Consider the following 20,548-nt stretch of genomic DNA (forward strand, 5'->3'; position numbering starts at 1 on the left):
CGCGTTCCATTTCCCCCCCGACGCGCTCTCTCTTATTATAGCGTCAGCCCACGCCCGCCTTTGGGAATAGCAGCCCCGATCCGAGAGAGTCCGCGAGGCTCTGACGTCAGGGGCGGCTTTCGTCATTTTGACGCGTACATTTTCATTTGCGCGCAGGCTGGGGAAAGGCTCTTTTTTTTCTGCTTTTGGTGTTTTCACTCAGCCCCGGCTCTGCGCGCTGTGTCGACAGGTGGGAAAAGCCTAGCAACAAAGAGAAAGAGGCGAGCAGCCCCAGCACAGACCGCTGCAATGGAAAGGACACACGGGCACCTGCGCGGCGCAGTTTGGGCGCTCGTCGCTTCCTGCTGCGCAGTGCATCTTGCCGTTGGCGGCAAGCAGTATGTCAACGAATGGGCGGCGGAGATCCGCGGAGGTCCGGAAAAAGCGCGGGCGATCGCGGAGGAGCTGGAGTATGATTTCTTGGGCCAGGTAACGGTGCACTTTCCATGAAACTTGCTCATCCTCACTGCTAACTAAGCACTAAAAAAAAAAAATCTTATATGGATATTTTATTACATTCCGGGAATGCTATTTCTGATTTAAACCGACACCATCTACAAGTAATAGGAACGCACACCTTGGATTTCTATCCAGACACGTTTAGATCCTTGGGGGCATCCCAGTAAGGGGCTTTTTAGCATTCAGTTCTATTAAGGGAGTGGATCCCCTCTCCTCCCTCTGTGTGTTCCTAAAGTTGTAGCACTGCCGGAATGGTCTGCTCTTAAATTATTCACCTCAGTCTCTGCTGCCTGCGCCAAGCTCTCGCTGTTATTTTCCTACTTTCAAAATGGCAGCGCCAGAGCCTCTGGGGTGCCGAATATCTGCGCTGACATTTCAGTGATTGCTGGGATACACGCCGACTGCTCTTCCAGCACTGGGGATAAGTCCAAGGCTAGTGACTCAGGATAGGTTTAGGGTCACAGCACTAATTACCAACCTGTGTAAATGGAGAAAGTAAATTAAAAAGATTTCTAACTTTTCCAGGCATGGGGGCTGCCGTGCAATCCAACGTTCACTCAAAAAATAGACTTGGCTGTTATAATGCTCACAACCATAGTGATGTATTTATTGACCTGTAATTCATCTTAACGCATAAAGTTTTTATTTTCTTCCAACTGTGTAAAGTCATTCATATTTATAAATCGTGCCACATAATCACAGAAAAAAAAATGCACAGATTTTACAAATTCCAGCAAATTTGGGAGCCACTAATTACTCATTGACCTTTCCACTGTCTCAGATATATATACCACTGACTTGTCTCCTACTTAGTGTGCTCTGCCTTGACCTTTCTATAAGATTTACTCGATGGTTCCATATCTTGAACTTTAAATGTATGAATATGCTATAAGTTATCTTATCTCAGTATTTTCTGCATGTATCCATGCAATAGACTTAAGATTCTGTTATTGGATCATACTATTTCTGTACCTTATGCACCCGTGTACTTATTGCTGCCTGTACCATTAGTCATATCTATACTGGTTATACATATTTTTCATTATTGTTTTCTATTAAAACCAATAAAAATAAATAAATCGTGCCACATTTCTATTAAAATAGGTCATTTGCACTTGAATTAAGCTTCTCATTTCTCAGAATAGCATAACGCTAGTGTAGCCAGGGATGAGTAATTGGTTTTGTGCAAATATACCAGCATTAATGCTTGCCTTGGTTTATAAAAATAGCAGCATGTGCCACTTATTGCTCGGCACTGCTTGGAGACGACGAAATTGCAAGATAGCTAATCGCATTTTACAATGGAAGAAAATACATTATAGATGAATATAAAATGTAACCCAACCACCAGATAATCTCATTCTCAGCCACTTGGAAATCGAAAACCGGACTGTAAATGTTATAGCTAGAGGCAAAATTAAACTTTTGGAATGCATAAAAAAAGATGTGTCCTTCCTAGTAAAAAATAATTTTATTCCTTCTATATTCTTTTTGAATTACAGTTAAGGTCTGTGTATCATGCTAGCTACCTCTCTCACTGGGAACTTGAGTTCTAGCTTTTCTCTGAATCCTTCCAGGGTAGACTGGTTCACTATTTACTTTTTCTCTCTGATTACAATTTATAAAGTACAGTGCAGACCACGCTTGTGTCACTTCTCTGATATCTGGAGCAGGAAAGTAATGGTTACAGCAGTGGGATGTAAACCAGTCACAACCCAGCTCAAAATCCACTGCAGCTTGTTGTCATCATGTGCAAGTCACAGTAGGCTTTTTTTATCGCCAACCACGCCGGTAAAAGCTCCGACGCTCATAGAATTTCTAGGTGTGGCAAAGCTAATACCACCACAGCTGGCAATAAAAAAGCCTAACCCAGCTTCATAAAAGGGGTGGGGGGTTAATTCTCTATTGCCCCCAGTACAAACTTAGGGGTCTTTTACTAAAGATTAATGCATGTTATCTGCCACACAACCCATTTTATTCCTATGGACCCTGCTGCAGATAACATATGCTATGCGGGGTTTAAAAAAGGTTTGGATAATTTCCTAAAAAGAAGTCCATAGGCCATTATTGAGATGGACTTGGGGAAATCCACTGCTTATTCCTAGGATAAGCAGCATAAAATCTGTTTTACTCCTTGGGACCTAGGCTGGCCACTGCTAGAAATGGGATATTGGGCTTGATGGACCTTTGTTCTGTCCCAGTATGGCAGTTCTTATGTAATCTTTAGAAAAAGGCCCCCCTTAGATTGTAAGCCCTTTGGGAACAGTATCTTGAATGTAATTTGCCAACTGAAAAACTGCTTCCCTCTATAAGTTTACTTCAAGTTTAAGTCCTAAAAATAGCAACAACAGATCAGAATGGGCACAAGTGGGCTTTGGTGGAAACTCCAGTAGATGGATAGCTGAGAAGTAAGGCCAGTGCCAGGCAGACTTCTTCAATCTGTCCTGAAAATGGCAAAGGCATGTTAGGATCAAGTATACACATTTTGTTTGACATTTATGGTATTGTGGCTCCATATATAATTGCCTATATGTGATAAATTGCCAGCTGCCCTAGCTGTGATGCCAATGTGCAATCATAGAGGAGTGCCACCTCAACAAAGTGGCAAGTTGATAAAGAGGGGAAGCTGTCCTTTATTAGGGATGGAGGGGAAGGGGTAAAACGCGGATCTTAACTGCACATCCTTAAAAATCTTCATTTATTGACAGCTGAGGTTTCAGATTTCATGTCCGCAGGTCGGCGTTTTAGCCCCTCATTCCAACGCTGTAACTGTTGCCGTTTCCGACCCCACGGATCTGTGCTGACAGTTTTATTAATAATAATTAATTTGAGGAAACACTTCAGCTGCGTTTTACCCCAGAGCTGCGACAGGAAAATGTATTTTTGCTTGGTTCAAGCTGGTCTTGAACCCAGATCAGCAGTGCCCAAGACAGCTACCCTAACCTTCAGGCTACTTTGGTAGCTTGTGAAATAATAAAGTTTTGCCACATTTTGTCTCAGCATAGGTCATAGCTCTGACAGCTCTCCATGACACTTTAGTTTTGTCGGATCCTAATGCTTCTCCCTCCCTATGCTGAGACTAAAAGTGGCACAGACCTTAGAGCAAAAGTTTTGCCACTTTTAGTCTCAGCATAGGGAGGGAGAAGCATTAGGATCCGTCAGAACTAAAGTGTCATGGAGAGCTGTCAGAGCTATGACCTATGCTGAGACAAAAAGTGGCAAAACTTTATTATTTCACAAGCTACCAAAGTAGCTGTCTTGGGCCCTGCTGATCTGGATTCAAGACCAGCTTGAACCAGGCAAAATACGTTTTCTTGCCACAGCTCTGGGGTAAAACGCAGACCTCCCTTAGCTGAAGTGTTTCCTCAAATTAATTATTATTAATAAGACTATCAGCACAAATCCGTAGGGTCAGAAACGGCAACAGTTACAGCGGTGGAATGAGGGGCTAAAACGTGGACCTGCAGACATGAAATCTGAAACCTCAGTTGTCAATAAATGAAGATTTTTAAGGACATGCGGTTGAGATCCATGAGGTCCACGTTTTACCCCTTCCTGGCTGGAGATAGATTGTGAGCCCACCGGGACAGACAAGGAAAAATGCTTGACTGCCTGAATAAATTCATGTAAACGGTATAAAAAAATTGAATAAATAAATAAGTGTGGCTCCGGCTGCCTTGTTAGGCAAACTAGATGAACTAAGTAGGCCTTAACCTGCTGTTACATGCTAGGGAATTCTATTCGAGGGGGTGCTGAAAAGTTCTCTGCCCAACCAACTAACTTCCTAAATTCTGAGCGTTATTTTGCCACTGTAGCTGAAAAGAGTGTTATCTTGTTTTCTTAAGTGCCAATATGCAGAAACGCAATTCTGTGTTTTGACATTGTTTTTGATCATTGATTGATAAACAAGCAAAAAGGCAAGGGAGGCGACTTTTGCAACCAATGATCGGGTCTTTATACGGTCTTATAAAGCGTTAGTGCAGTTTCTCGCAGATCTGCCGTTTTTGACCCGTTTAGGTGCCTTCAACACTTTTCAGTGCTGAAAAATTAGAACAGAAATAGCACATAATGGTAGGTGCCATATACAAGCCCAACCATGAAACGGGTCAAAAATGGCAGATCTGTGGGAAACTGCATTTACATGCCAAGTTATAGAATAACATCTAAGTTTTTCCACATGGATCTAAAAAGGGGGCATAACGATGGGGGTTTTTTCCCCTTCTTCACAAGGCAGAGTAGTTATAGCTTATATTGGAAAATTATCTTTTCAAGCAGCTCCTTTGAGTCAGGAGTTGCTTCCATTTATTTGGTCAGCTTCATCTTACATGCACTTTAGGCATAGTTTGAAGACTTATTTGTATAGAAAATTTATGAAAGAACACTGAATTTTATGCTTGGATTTTTGTATTTGCACTGATTATGTTCTTTCTTTTTTTTTAAATTTGTTAACTGCATCAAACTGTTTGATGTATTGTGGTATATAAATAAAATATTAAGTTATGTTACATGGGTGGGTCAAGGAAATTTCATACAGAATTAGGGGGATCTGCCCCTAATTTGTGTAGAGGGATTTACAGTTGGTTTTAGTGGATATAAATCCTCATGCCCAAAGTTGGTTGTGGACAGTGGCGTAATAAGGGGGGGGGGGGCAAGGGGTGGACCACCCTGGGTGCCATCTTGGTGGTGGCAATGGGACCTCTCCGCCCCCCATACCTCACTCACGCACTCCCTTCCCCACCCCTGTACCTCTGTATAATCTTCACCAACGCAAGCAGATACTCTATCCTACTGATTGCTCTGGCCTGACTGCCTCTGAAATCACTTCTGGGTCGTACGGCCAGGATGTGACATCACAGGGAAAGCCAAAGCCAGTGTGAGCAGCAGGGGAGAAGCTGCTCGCATTGGTGAAGATTTAAAGAGGTACGAGGGTGGGAGGACGTGAGTATGGCATAGGGGTGCATAAGGAGTGGGAGAGGGGGAACACCCCTGCCCCTGCCCTGGGCGCCTCCTTCCCTCCCTACACCACTAGTTGTGGATTCTAATGTTACATGCTATTCTATAAAGGCACTCATCCTTAGGCACCCTTTATAAGAACATAAGAACGTAAGCATTGCTCCTGCCAGGTCAGACCAGGGGTCCATGGTCCATCGTGCCCGGCAGTCCGCTCCCGCGGCGGCCCCCTAGGCCCATGGCCTGTAAGTGCTTCTAACCTAAAACGTTCATACCCTATTCGTCTAATGTCCTGTAAGTAACCTTCTATCTGTACCCTGCAATCCTCTTCGCTTCCAGGAAGTCATCCAGTCCCTTTTTGAACCCCAGTATTGTACTCTGTCCTATCACCTCTCCTGGAAGCGCGTTCCAGATGTTCACCACCCGCTGAGTGAAGAAGAACTTCCTTGCATTCGTTTTGAATCTGTCTCCTCTCAGTTTTTCTGAATGACCTCTTGTTTTTGTTGTCCCCGCTAGTCTAAAGAATCTGTCCCTCTCCACTTTCTCTATGCCTTTCATGATTTTATAAGTCTCTATCATGTCCCCTCTCAGTCTCCGCTTTTCCAGGGTAAAGAGCCCCAGCTTGTCCAACCTTTCAGAATATTGTTTAGAACTGACTTTTTCAGTGCTGGTTTTTTTTGGGTGTGATACACTGACTTTAACCTTTACTGTGTTACTGTGTATTTTATAAGCCTTCACTCTCTGAAAGATTATTTCAAGTAGGAACAGCTAGTCATCTGTTAAAACAGTGATCCCATTAATATGTAACAGTGCGTTCTCTCTCTCTTTCATAGAAGACTGACATAATAGTGATATTAATAATGTCATATTTATTTGACTACAAATCATAAAGGAGTGAGCAGTTAGGAAACATATCGAGAGAATAGATGTTAAGTTTCCCTATTACTGTAGGGGTTAATGGTATATTTCACTAATAGATGCTTGGTTAGATCCTAAAAGCACCACACAATTGGACAAATTATTAACATTTCGAGAAAGGTACAGTACAGGAGGGATTATCGTAGCATGTATTATAACATCATTACCGAAGCTCATATATTGTAACATCATTATAGAAGCTCTTAAAACATAGCTCATGTATAGTAACTCATATATCATAACACCGTTATAGAAGCTACTGTAAACCGCTCTGAATTGACTACCAAGTCATTAGTAGCGGTATAGAAGTTTTCAATAAACAATAATGCAAGTCAAAAGGATTGAAACTCATCAGATATTTTAAGGGAAAATATGTATACCCAATAGGTTTATAGGCTACAATTTTGATTGTGGTTCAGCAGATCTGACTACAGTCCTCCTTAAAATATGACTTATGCTTATACAACGATCTGATCCAGTGGCGAGGGGAGGGGGGGCGGTCTGCCCTGACTGCCATCTTACTCAGGGCGCCGCTACCCCTCCTCCTCTCTGCCCCCCTTTCCACTCCTCCCCTTCCCTTCCCTTCCCCCATACCTTTTTAACTTCAGCATGAGCAGCCACCAACATGCTGCCCACGTTGGCTTCGGCACTCTCTCTGACGTTACTTCGGGACCCGCACCTAGGAAGTGACCTCAGAGAGAGCGCCAAAGCTGATGCGGGCAGTAAGTGGGCTGCTTGTGCCGAAGTTAAAAATGTATTGGGAAGGGGGGGCAGGGAAGATTGGGGGGAAGGATGCCACTGCCCAGGGCACTGCTCACCTTAGCTATGCCACTAATCTGATCCATTGATCATCATTACTTATAATAAAGACCAAATACAGTAAAACCTTGGTTTGCAAGTGTTTTGCAAGCCAAGCAAAACATTTTATTAAATTTTAACTTGATATACAAGCATTGTCTTGCAATCCAAGTACATACAGTTTACACACATCACAACTGAGCTGATGGTTTTTCTCTCTCTGACACTGCAAGAGTGTAGTGACTGTTCTAAACGAGCGAGGTCTTGCAATATAAGTACTTATAATATTTTGTGTTAAAGTTTTTGGGTTGTGGAACGAATCGTCTGATTTTCCATTATTTCCTATAGGGGAAATTTGCTTTGATATACGAGTGCTTTGGGTTACAAGCATGCTTCTGGAATGAATTATGCTCGCAAAACAAGGTTTTACTGTATTTACTTCATGGATTGAATAACATAGTTTGTTTCACAGTCCAATATGGGCCAAGTTTTTGTTTGACAACTATAAAGCAGGGTTTCCCAACCTATCTGGGAGACCCCAAAGCCAGGTAACTTTTCAGGATATCCACAATACACATGAACTAAATTTATATAGACTGCAGACCCAGTGGGGTGGATTCAGTAAATGGGGGACGTCGTTCTGATAGGAGACTTCAACATGCCTGATGTAGACTGGAACACACTCGCAGTGACAACTTGTGATAGCAGGAGGATATTAACGTCCATGAAGGGAGTACGGCTCAAACAAATGGTACTAGAGCCCACTAGGGCCCAGGCCATCCTGGACCTGGTACTTACGAACGGGGAAAGCGTCTCGGAGGTCTCGGTGGGAGAAACGCTAGCCACCAGTGACCATAACATGGTATGGTTTAACCTTAAGAAAGGCTTCCCTAGGTCACAAACAAAACCAAGGGTACTCAATTTCCGAGGCACTGACTTCGCACGCATGGGAGATTTCGTCCATCAGAAGCTGCAGGTTCAAGAAGTAACAGATAATGTGGAAGCTGTGTGGTCAACCTTGAAATCGACCCTTCATGAGGCAACTAAACGCTACATAAAATCGGTAACCAAACAGCAAAGAAAAAAGAAACCCCAGTGGTTCACTGATGAGGTCTTTTACCTCGTCAAAGAGAAGAAAAAAGCATTTCTCTCATACAAACGCACGGGGAAAAAAGAAGCAAACATTGAATACAGGACAAAGTCTGCAGCGGTCAAAACAGCAGTCAGGGAGGCCAAACTTTGAATGGAAGAATCTCTAGCGAAGAACATTAAGAAAGGGGACAAATCCTTCTTCAGGTACATTAACGACAGGAAAAAGAACACAAACGGGATAGTACGCCTTAGAACGCCAGAAGGGAACTATGTGGAAACAGATTCTGATAAGGCCAAACTACTGAATGATTACTTCTGTTCAGTCTTCACCTGCGAGGCACCAGGGCACGGGCCATGGCTGGAAGCAAAGCAAAGCATGGAAGACCCATTTCAGAATTTTGAGTTCACACCAACTGATGTTTACAGAGAACTGTCAAGACTCAAGGTGAACAAAGCCATGGGTCCGGACAATTTGCACCCAAGAGTGCTCAGAGAGCTATGCGGTGTTCTGGCGAAACCGTTAGCCATGCTCTTCAATCTCTCCCTAGGTACGGGGAGAGTCCCCCTAGACTGGAAAACAGCCAACGTTGTTCCTCTGCACAAAAAGGGTTGCAGAGCAGAGGCTGCGAATTACAGGCCAGTGAGTCTCACATCAATAGTGTGTAAACTCATGGAAACTCTACTTAAAGGTAAATTAGACACGATATTGGATGAGGGAAATCTGAGGGATCCCTATCAACATGGATTCACTAGGGGCAGGTCATGCCAATCCAATCTTATCAGCTTCTTTGACTGGGTGACAGGAAAGCTAGACTCGGGAGAGTCTCTAGACATAGTGTACTTGGATTTCAGTAAAGCTTTTGACAGTGTCCCGCACCGTAGACTATTAAACAAGATGAAATCAATGGGGTTGGGTGAGAAACTAACTGCATGGGTCAATGATTGGCTGAGTGGAAAACTTCAGAGGGTGGTGGTCAACGGCACCCTCTCTGAGACATCGGAGGTGACTAGCAGAGTGCCGCAGGGATCAGTCCTGGGACCATCCCTTTTCAACATATTCATAAGGGACTTGACCCGGGGGCTTCAGGGTAAAGTAGCGCTGTTCGCCGACGCCGCCAAACTGTGTAATATAGTAAGTGAAAGCAATCTCAAGGATAGTATGACGCAAGATCTGATCACATTGGAAAACTGATCCTCGAAATGGCAGCTGGGCTTCAACGCTAAGAAGTGTAAGGTCATGCATCTCGGCAGCAGAAATCCATGCAGAACATACACCTTGAATGGAGTAGCACTATCTAGGACTTCAGAAGAACGGGACTTGGAAGTAATCATCAGTGCAGACATGAAGGCTGCCAAACAAGTAGAGAAGGCCTCATCCAAGGCAAGGCAAATGATGGGATGTATCAAGAGAAGCTTCGTCAGCCGCAAACCTGAAGTCATAATGCCACTTTACAGATCCATGGTGAGACCTCATCTGGAATACTGTGTGCAATTCTGGAGGCCACATTACCGTAAAGATGTGCTTCGAGCCGAGTTGGTCCAGCGGATGGCCACTAGAATGGTCTCCGGACTCAAGGGTCTCTCATACGAAGAAAGACTGGGCAAATTGCAGCTCTATACTCTAGAGGAGCGCAGGGAAAGGGGTGATATGATTGAGACATTTAAATACGTCACAGGTCGAGTCGAGGTGGAAAACGACATATTCGTTCCCAAGGGACCCTCGGTCACAAGGGGGCACCCGCTTAAACTCAGAGGAGGGAAATTTAGTGGTGACACCAGGAAGTACTTCTTCACAGAAAGGGTGGTGGATCATTGGAACAAACTTCCGGTGCAGGTGATCAAGGCCACCAGCGTGCTCGACTTTAAGAATAGATGGGACATCCACGTGGGATCCCTACGAGGGTCGAGCTAAGGAACTAAGTCATCAGCACTCAGACTTAATGGGGTGGGTCAGTAGAGTGGGCAGATTTGATGGGCTGTAGCCCTTTTCTGCCGTCATCTTTCTATGTTTCTATGTTTCTAAAAGATGCCAGAAAGAGCTGCATGCTCTTTGCAGAACACTAGCTCAGTGTGGATCTTTCAGCTAACTTTTGGCACTGGATTTAAGCCTGCTGAAACCTAGTGTAAAACCAGTGCCCAGCTTAGGTGCAGATTATGACCTTATTCTGTAACATCGTGCCTAACTTCTGGGAATGCCCCCTGATCCGCCCATACTCCTGCCATAGCTACACCTCTTTTGGAGTTGCACACTATGAAATTTAGGCCCTCTTTTACAAAGGTGTGCTAAGTGTTTTAGCGTGGAATTAGCATGCGCTAAATCAACCCGTGTGCTAACTGCTAATACGTCCAAAGGATAACATTCACGCGTTGGCATTTAGCACGTGTTTAGCGCACGCTAAAAAGCTTAGCACACCTTTGTAAAAGAGGGGGTTAGCTACAGAATTATAAAAGAGTGACTAGGGCAGATGAGCATGCAGATTCAAATTGTTACCAATTAACTCCAATTATTGATTGTTGATACCCCGTTAACTAATTTGCTTGCCTCCCTGTCCTGGGTGCCCAAATTTAAGGGACCTATGAAAGGGTGCTGCAATGTTCTCAGCCCAACCAAGAAGAGAATGACATGAATACGGTTCAATCAACGATCTGAAGCACTGTCAAAACATAGAATTTTGTTTCTGCAAATAGACACTTAACGAAATAAGATAACACTCTTTTCAGCTACAGTGGCAAAATAACGCTCAGAATTTAGGAAGTTGGTTTGTTGGGCTGAGAAAATTTCAGCACCCTCCCCCCCCACACACACCCCACTCCATATATAGAATTGTGTGTGGGGGGGGGAAATAAACCTAGGAGAGGAAATTACTTTCTTTTCCAACTCAAATGTTAACATGATTTCTTTTTTTTTATATATATATATTTATTTATTGAATTTTCAATATAATCAAGCATAACTTGTACAGAAAGGAAATCCAGCATGAAAGTTAATAATTAAACATAAAACATCAAAAACATCAAATATAAGCTTAATCTCTACTCAAGTCCTCAAGTAGGATCCAAGGTGGATGATGGGCAAGTAATAAGAAAAATTAAATTAGAAAAATATACTAGTAGGCTGAAATAGTACACCCTTTTCTTAAACTAAGCACTCATGTTCCATCTTTCTCCAAACATGAAGTTGATAGAAAGGTTGTCAGTTGAGATGGCTCAAAGAAGACAAATTTATGTGAACGATAATTAATTACACATTTACATGGATGTCGCAAATAAAATGTAGCCCCTAGAGCCATAACACCAGGTTTCCTTAACAAGAATTCACGTCTCCTTCGCTGGGTCTCCTTGGCCAAATCTGGAAACATCTGTATTTTACAACCTAAAAATTATTTTTGTTTATTTTTAAAGAAAAGTCTCAGCAACCAGTTTTTATCTGGAACATGATTTCTGATAAGGGATGCTGCCTGCGTCTGAAATGAATACGGGATGGAATAAGGAATCTATTTAACCCCATTTCTTTTCCTATAGATCGGATCCCTTAAAGATCACTTCTTATTCAGATGTAAAGATCATCCCAGAAGATCTCGAAGAAGTGCAAGTCATATCACTAAGCGACTTTCTGACGATGACCGTGTAAGTATGGTTCATTCTCTTACCCATTACTTCATTTTCCTGTGCATTGGGTATGGTCGGATTCATGTGCATATTTTTGAATTGCTTGCTTTTTGTTATACTTGATTTTAAATGAGGACATACAGTGTTTGAATTTATACCCTGCTAAGCAAGTATGTACAGTGTATCACATGAGTTGTTGTTCCTTAGTATAGCACAGCTTTGTACCTGTACGGTGAATTGTTTTCAACTAATATCTTCACACCTACAGCTGATTTATTTATTTATTGGTTTTCTATCCCATCCTCCACAGGAGCCCAGAATGGTTTACAATTGTACATTTACAGTAAGTCCAAAGACATTAGACAACATAGGTGAATATTAGACAGGAAAATATTAGACAATATACAAGTTATTTGGCCAAGGCAACCGTATACATTAGGGATATACCATGACTGGCTATATAAGCGCCGAGTCTATAAAGGGCACCTAAGTCATGCCTAAAGTTAGGCATGCTTTAGGCATTCAATCTAAGTAGTCAATGAGCCAATCAAGGGTGATAATTGGTACTTAGGCATCCAAAGCACGTAGACACCACTTTGTAGACGCAGTCACAATTTCATAGACGCCCATGGTTAAACTCATGCCTAACTCAATAGGCGTTGGCGTGGAATGGGTGGGTTTGGGCAATGACTCAATTTCAGTGTCCTTTGATTCATTTACATAACACTGAGCGACATAGGGTGTCCATATGATGCCTATATTGTAGGCAAATGAAAACCAGGTCTACTTTTGAGCTTAGTTTGGGCTTCAAATAGATCTGAGTTCTATGGATGGAACTTAGGCACTCTTTGGACGTTCTTAATGCGGAAGATATTTTTGTTGACGGCTCTGCATGGGGAAAAGGAGTGTAGGACGATCGCTTCTGCCCTGCTTCACCGCTAGACCACCAGGTAAGGTGTGGAGAGGTCCGGGAGGCAGGAGGGAGATGGGGGTGGGTCAGAGTCTGCTAGGTTGCATGGGAAAGGTATAGCCAGTAGGAAAAAGGAGGTATTGATGGCCCTGTATAAGACTTTGGTGAGACCTCATTTAGAATATTGTGTACAATTCTGGAGGCCGCATCTACAAAAAAATATAAAAAGGATGGAGTTTGTCCAGAGGAAGGCTACTAAAATGGTGTGTGGTCTTCGTGATAAGGTGTATGGGGACAGACTTAAAGATCTCAATCTGTATACTTTGGAGGAAAGGCGGGAGAGGGGAGATATGATAGAGACGTTTAACTACCTACGTGATGTAAATGCACATGAATTAAGTCTCTTTCGTTTGAAAGGAAACTCTGCAATGAGAGGGCATAGGATGAAGTTAAGAGGTAATAGGCTCAGGAGTAATCTAAGGAAATACTTTTTTACAGAAAGGGTGGTAGATGCATGGTACAGTCTCCCGTAAGAAGTGGTGGAGACAGAGACTTTGTCTGAATTCAAGAAAACATGGGATCTCTTAGAGAAAGGTACAGATAATGGTTACTGCGGATGGGCAGATTGGATGGACCATTTGGCCTTTATCTGTCATCATGTTTCTATGTTTTTATGAATATTTTTAGTATGATTTGTTATAAGAGGGATAGTTCCATTGTTGGAGAATATGGAGTTTGTGATGCATAACTGGAGGTTCAAGGTTTCTACTGAGATTCTGAACAATCTTGTAGAGAATCCAGACTTTACTCCAAACAGAAAAATTTGTTGAATGTTTCTGTCTATTATAATGACAATTTTACCAAGTAGCTGAAATTAGTTGGAAGCCATGGTGTCTTACTAGACTAGAGATACCACTGACTACACCAGTGTTTCCCAACCCTGTCCTGGAGGACCATCAGCTAGTCGGGTATTTGGGATAACCCTAATGAATATGCATGAGAGAGATTTGCATATAATGGAGGTGACAGGCATGCAAATCTGCTCCATGCATATTCATTAGGGCTATCCTGAAAACCTGACTGGCTGGTGGTCCTCCAGGATAGGGTTAGGAACCACTGGACTACACTACAATTCTTCACTGATGTTTATTATTTATAAAGTCTATAAAGTTTAGATGAAATAGGGTGGCAGCAGTTTGGATCTTGCTAGATTTGCCTTAGAATTTTGTGTTGTCACACTATCACCCCCCTTCTTGCTCATACAATGGAGCACCGGAAGACTGAATAACAGACAGTCATCCAGCACTTCAGATGGATGATTACTGTTGTCTAATTATTGTTTTGGATTGTGTGCAACTTTGATTTTGTTCTTGGCAAACTCCCACGATCCTCTGAGGAGCAGGGGATTCTCAGTGGCAAAATGACATAGCAGGCGGTGGTATAGAGAGGGTGAGGGGCACCCCAAAACGCCCCATGCTAAAGAATAAAATTTAATTTGTAGCGTGCACCGAGCATGCAGCTAGCATGTGACACTTGAGTGTGTCACTAGCACCATTTTTAGAGGGTAGAAAACATGTGTCAGTGCTTACTGCAACTTAGTAAAAGGGCCTCTGTTTGCACGTAGCAAAACTAGTGAAATTTGTTTCTTTTTCTACAAGGCTTATTTGAATAATAGAGCATTTGCATATGAACAACTAAATAGCCTGGTCAAGTAGGTGCACTTTAAAGCATGAGTCTGTTTAGAAGGATGGTGGAATGGAGTAAGGATAATTTTTAGATGTCCTAAGGACCAAAACATACCTAGGTCATTGAAAATATATTTTTTTTCTCCTGGGTTTGTGGATGTCCTGCCCAAAACGTCCAACCTCAGACTTATACATCCTATCGAAAATGCCCCTCCAAGTCTCCTTCTCAGTCACCTCCTCATGCCTCTCTCTCTCTCTCACTCACTCTACCCTCTTTGTCTTACACCTCACCTAATCCCTCCTCCTCCTGTGAAACCATCACTGAAATGCTTTGATGTTTCACTTACATATACTGACCGCTGATAACATTTGTCTATTTCTGATCTGAGGAAGAGACACCTTCAAATGCTAATCAGACAATGCACTAAAGCAGAGGTAGGGAACTCCTGTCCTCGAGAGCCGTATTCAAGTCGGGTTTTCAGGATTTCCCCAATGAATATGCATTGAAAGCAGTGCATGCACATAGATCTCATGCAGATTCATTGGGGAAATCCTGAAAACCCGACTGGAATACGGCTCTCGAGGACCAGAGTTCCCTACCCCTGCACTAAAGGGTCCTTTTACTAAGGTGCGCTAGCCAATTTAGCGCACGCTAAATGCTAACGCGTCCATAGAATAGAATGGGCGCATTAGCATTTAGCGCGCACTAAATCAGCTAGCGCGCCTTAGTAAAAGAGGGGGTAAGTTAGTCCAATAAATAAGGTATTCCGCAGCACCCTTGGGGATTTCTTTTTCCAAATATAGTGTATAGAATTAAAAGAAATAAAACAAAACAAAAGGAATAAAGTGATAGCCTGTTTATGAATAAAGTTGGAAAATGTGTTTCTTTTCTTATCATAAATTCCATGCTGATAATCCCTCCCCAGACTAAAGACATTGAAAACAGACGTTACTTGTATTTTGAGATGGGATATATGATAAATATACAATTGGTAAATATTTGTAGGTGTCATGGGTGGAACAACAGTATGAAAAACAGCGAAGCAAACGGTCAGTGCTGAGAAACAGTGCAGAAAATTTCTTCAATGACCCTATGTGGAATCAGCAATGGTACCTGGTAAGAATTCATTATTTATACAGTAGCAGCATATTAAAGATAGGAAAATATTTACAATACAAACTTTACTGGGAACGCGTGGGCTCCAAAATGGAGAAAATCCTGTAGTATGTGTTGCTCTTCGATAACTATGGAAAATCCCCATGGAATCTATTATAGGTATAAAAAAAACTAAAAGTAGAACCAGAGTTATTTTGCAATTTATTTTTACATTTAATTTTGAAAACTTGCTAATATGGTTATCAGATGCAGAGGAGTCAGGCATGGTTTTATGTTCTGCAGTCTATTGAGTGCAGGATTCTGTATCTCATTTATTTTCATGAGACTGATCTGTTGAAAGTCAGGGCTGGTTTATTGAAAGTTAGTTAGGCATCTCATCACTCTGAATTATTGCAGTTTTACAGCATCGCAGGCTAATTTAGAATAGGCTTGCCCAATTACTATTAAGCGGTAAATGTTCTGGAGATCCTCATCATATATTCACTTGCCTCAGCTTAATTGAATTGGCAGATAAAATGAGCACATTTTTCTAGGCTCCTTAGCTTCCTGGCCTCAGATGACTCAGCTACATGACATCTGTTTTCTAAATCATCCAGATCTGGGTCTTCTGTTTTACAAGCAGGTAGAGGTGCATAATGATGATGTCAAGATTGTGCGTAAACATGTCTACTTGCTCTGAGCCAAAGCCATTGTAAGTAGGGTTTCTCTTCTTATTTTCTTAAACGTTAGGAATGAGGTTTAGTATGCAATACATTTTATCATGTGCTTTGCTTGAGTAATGCATTATTAAACTTAATTTTCCATTATTATTAAAGAGGAGTCCTCTTTACACCAAAAAATAGAAGATTTAGTATGCAATATATATATATTTTTCTATGTGCTTTGATTGAGGAACACAGAGGCCAAAAGAGGAACTGGACAAGTGTTGATGGTACATGTTTAATATTTATCCTAGAGAAATGTCTGCTTATGAATCAAGAGGATATAAGCTTGGCTTTCGAATTGACTGCTGTTACCCCTAGTCCTTTTCGTCTGACATTTGGTTTACTATCTGAGTGTGTGTGGTGCAGTGGTTAGAGCTACAGCCTCAGTACCCTCAGGTTGTGGTTTCAAATCTTTCACTGCTCCTTGTGATCCTGGGCAAGTCACTTAATCCCCTTGAGCCCACCAGGTCAGAAGGGAAATGTGATAAAGTAGCCAAATATAAATAATTAAAAGATAAATAAATAAAATATAATAGTAGTGTTTCTGTAAAATTGGGCTGCCTTCTGCTTACCATTTTACTGCAGACAATTTTAATGTAACAAACAGCATAAAATCACCATTTTAATGACATCATAATGCTAAAACATGATAACATTATAGACGTTGTGAAAACATCTATGCGACGTCTAAAAGGCTATTCTATAAAGCACGCCTAACTATATAGACACGCTTCAATTTACTGAGTGCTACTGAGCAAAATTCTCTATTGTATGTCTATGCTTAATAGAATCGCGCTGAGCGTTCTGCTGCTGGATGTCTAAATGACGCTTAACTTTTAGACGTCCTTGAGGAGAGTTCTAAATGAGCCTGAACAGAATGGCTGCTTAGATTAGAGGAAAGTTCAAAATTTGTTGTTAACATCGGGTTAACTTAATATATTCACTTCAATCTTTCTGGATTAATTAACTAAACTGGTCTCAAGCTGAGGATGTCTTCTGGAAAGCGGGTAAGCGTCCAAATCTGATTTGGTGTCTCCATCAAAACGTAACAGTTCTGAAGAGATTGGGAATCAGCTACAGATTATAATTGATGAGATCAGACCAGTTTAAGATTTGATTATGGAAGCAAAAGAAGACATTGAAGATATGAAGGAGGACATCAGAAATATAAAAATGGATCTATCACAGTTTAAGCAACAAATTAAAGTGCTAGAGAATAAGCAGTCAGCTACTGATGAATCTTTTCTCCTGATGATGGGAAGAGGAATGGAGTTTCCATATTGATACAAAAGCAGCCAGATATTAGTTTATCTTCTACAAATGATATGCATGGGAGGTGGGTTATGGCAAAAATACAGATTAAAAAAGAAGTATTAAATATTATCAATCTATATGCTCCAAATAATGATGATCCTGTTTTTTTTTGTTTTTGTTTTTTTAATTCATTAGCTGATTTACTTGCAGCTGAAGGTGATATACCTGTTGTCATTGGTGGTCATTTTAATTTAGTATTGCAACCATAGGAAATCCAATGTGAGATATGTAAAAAATAGATATTGGACCAAGTTGCAAAACATTATACAACATTTTAATCTTGTAGATCCTTGGAGACTTATGAATATTGAGGATAAGAATTATATATATTTTTTCAGCGCCTCACAACTCTTATTTATGCATTGATTATTTTTTGATATCCAGCTCATTAATGAAATCAGTTTAACATACTGACATATCTTGTATAATAATATCTGACCATGCAATGATTTCTATAGAGTTGAGTTCCTATATAATACAGAAAGGTGCATCATCTTGGCAATTTAATGCGTCATTACTAACTCGGAATTTACAGAACATATAAATAAGGCTTTTGAGGAATATTTCTAATTTAATAAAGTTGAAGACTCTGGCTGGGTTACTGTTTGGGATGCTTTCAAAGCATATATTAGAGGAGTGATAATATCTTATTCTGCAAAGTTAAAGAAACAACAACAAAAAACATTGAATATCTATACTATACTAAAGTTTCCAAGTTTATTAGTTTTTATTAACAAAATATCTTCCAAGAAAGGTGAAGCGTCTGCTTGGTATAAAATTTTGCAAGATAAATTTCCTCAACCGGTCGAAACTGAATCCACATGGTCACATAAGCTAAAAACAGAATTGTCTGACAAACATTGGGAACAAGTATGGTTCTCAATACATAAAGCTTTAAAGTCTACTGCCATGACCCAATCTATATATTTTGTTGTACATAAAACCATATGGACTCCATACAAATTGAGTAAAATCAAAATTAATGAATCAAATAAATGCTGGTCCTGTGGCGACTTTACAGGTACTTTAGTTCACTTATTTTTCCAATGTGAGCATTTACAGTACTTTTGGAAACAAGTTTGTTAATATTCAAGAACAACTAACCATAAATGTTATTCTGTTGGGCAGAATAGGTCTAAAGGCCCCAATCACATATGAACTGGCTAAATTATTGCAAATTTTACTAAATTTAGCAATAGAAACAATTCTTAGCCATTGGAAAGATTTTACGAGGATTGAATATATTACTTGGTGGGATTCTGTATGTCTCATAGCTAAATTTGAAAGGGCTTTTGCTGAAAAAAGAGGTAGTTTGCACACATATTGTAAGATATGGAAACCTCTCATAAAATATAGTGACGTAGCAGATTTATTTTGTTGAAATTTATTAATGCTATTATATGTTGATTATTGCTATTATCCATTGGTAGTTGCTAATGTGCTACCTTTATCTGTGCTTTGTTTTAATTCTGTATTATATAACTGTTATTGTATAGGACGATTGTTGGTTCCTATGTATAATGTAATCTGTTATGATTTGATTGCTTCTATAATATATTATATAATAAAAAATTTATTGAACTAAAAAAACTTTTAGACGTCCTTTACAGATTTTGCCCCTTTGTGCCTTGTTAGATTACGGTAGTATCATCAACATGTAAGAGGTGCTAAGAAATCCTATTTTACTAAAAAGGCCCCAAGTTTTCTTAATCATCCTAGCAAGTTATTTGCAACCACTAGTTGCCTCGTTCATGTTCCCACAACTGCTTAAGTGCTTTTGCAGTTGATTTTCAATGCTTCTCAGATTCTTCTTCTGAATAGATAACTAGGCTGTGTTATATGCTGGTTCAATCTCTGCATGAGGTTCTGGATGATTTGTCACTGTTTCTCAGCTCTCTATACTTTGGCAATCATTTACTCATGTTACTCAGCAACGTATACAACGGGTATTGAGCACTGTACTTGGTGTTTCCTTAAACCTTTCCAAATTCATACGGTTCAGATGGCTGGTGATGAGGTTGCAGTGCTTTTTATTGGTTTGTTTTTGATACTCCAGTATGAATTTCCTCCTTTCCTAACATGAGCTGGTGTTCAGACCTGTTCTGAAGAAATCTACACTCTAGCCAATAGTGCTAAGCAATAATGAGTTTATCTGCAGGTTGTCTTTCTTAGACAAACTGGTGAAGCAATTGGACTTGTTACAATTACAGAACATTTTAGATGCTCACAAAATCTTAGATAAGCATCAATATGGATTCAGTGACGTTCACGTCACAGAAACTTTGTTGATTTCCCTACTAGAGCAAGTCCTTTGGGATATTGGATCTAGTAGAAATGCTTGTCTTCATCCAGTGGCATAACAAGGGTTGGGGGGTGCCCAGAGCAGGGGTGCCCCCACCCTTTTCTCTGCCCTCCCCTGCTTCTTCCCCACCCCCGGCACATGTGCCTTCCTTCAACCCCGTATCTCTTTGACTTCACCGGTACATGCAACATCTGCAACCTGCTTCCTGTACCAGCCTTGACTCTCCTTCTGATATCACTTCCTGGTCCCATTACCAGGAAGTGACTTCAGAGAAAGAGCCAAGTCTGGCGCGAGCAGCAGGTTGGAGATGCTGCTCGCGCTGGCAAAGAGTTAGAGGTACAGTGGGGTAGAAAAGGGTGTGCATGCAGTGGGGGAGGGCAGTGGTGGGGGAAGGCAGGAGGGGCAGCAAGGAGGCGAGGTGCCAGTGCCCCCACCAATACAGCGCCCGGGGCAATCCACCACATCCCTCTTACTACGTCAGTGCCATTATCTTTTTACATGTCTCCAGCTTTTGATACTGATAATCATACTGTTTTGTTGTTTCAACTTGCTGAGATCAACATTGTTTCTGTGATGCTACAGTGGTTTATATCCTTTCTATCAGGGCACACTCAAAAGATGTGTGATGGTGCAGTGTAGTCCCTTTTATTT

General features: G+C 41.1%; 1 protein-coding gene across 1 annotated transcript in view; it reads left to right on the forward strand.

The window, feature by feature from the left end:
• The first annotated feature begins 259 nt into the window (after positions 1-259).
• PCSK1 (proprotein convertase subtilisin/kexin type 1) overlaps positions 260-20,548 on the forward strand; it is a 109,152-nt gene continuing 88,863 nt past the window's right edge. The window contains exons 1-3 of the mRNA XM_033929194.1: positions 260-468; positions 11,779-11,883; positions 15,467-15,577. Coding sequence (XP_033785085.1) covers positions 289-468; positions 11,779-11,883; positions 15,467-15,577 — 396 coding nt within the window. The 5' untranslated portion in view covers positions 260-288. The remainder of the gene's footprint in view (positions 469-11,778; positions 11,884-15,466; positions 15,578-20,548) is intronic.

The sequence above is a fragment of the Geotrypetes seraphini genome, chromosome 1 (assembly GCF_902459505.1).
Source record: "Geotrypetes seraphini chromosome 1, aGeoSer1.1, whole genome shotgun sequence".
In the NCBI taxonomy this organism is placed as follows: domain Eukaryota; kingdom Metazoa; phylum Chordata; class Amphibia; order Gymnophiona; family Dermophiidae; genus Geotrypetes; species Geotrypetes seraphini.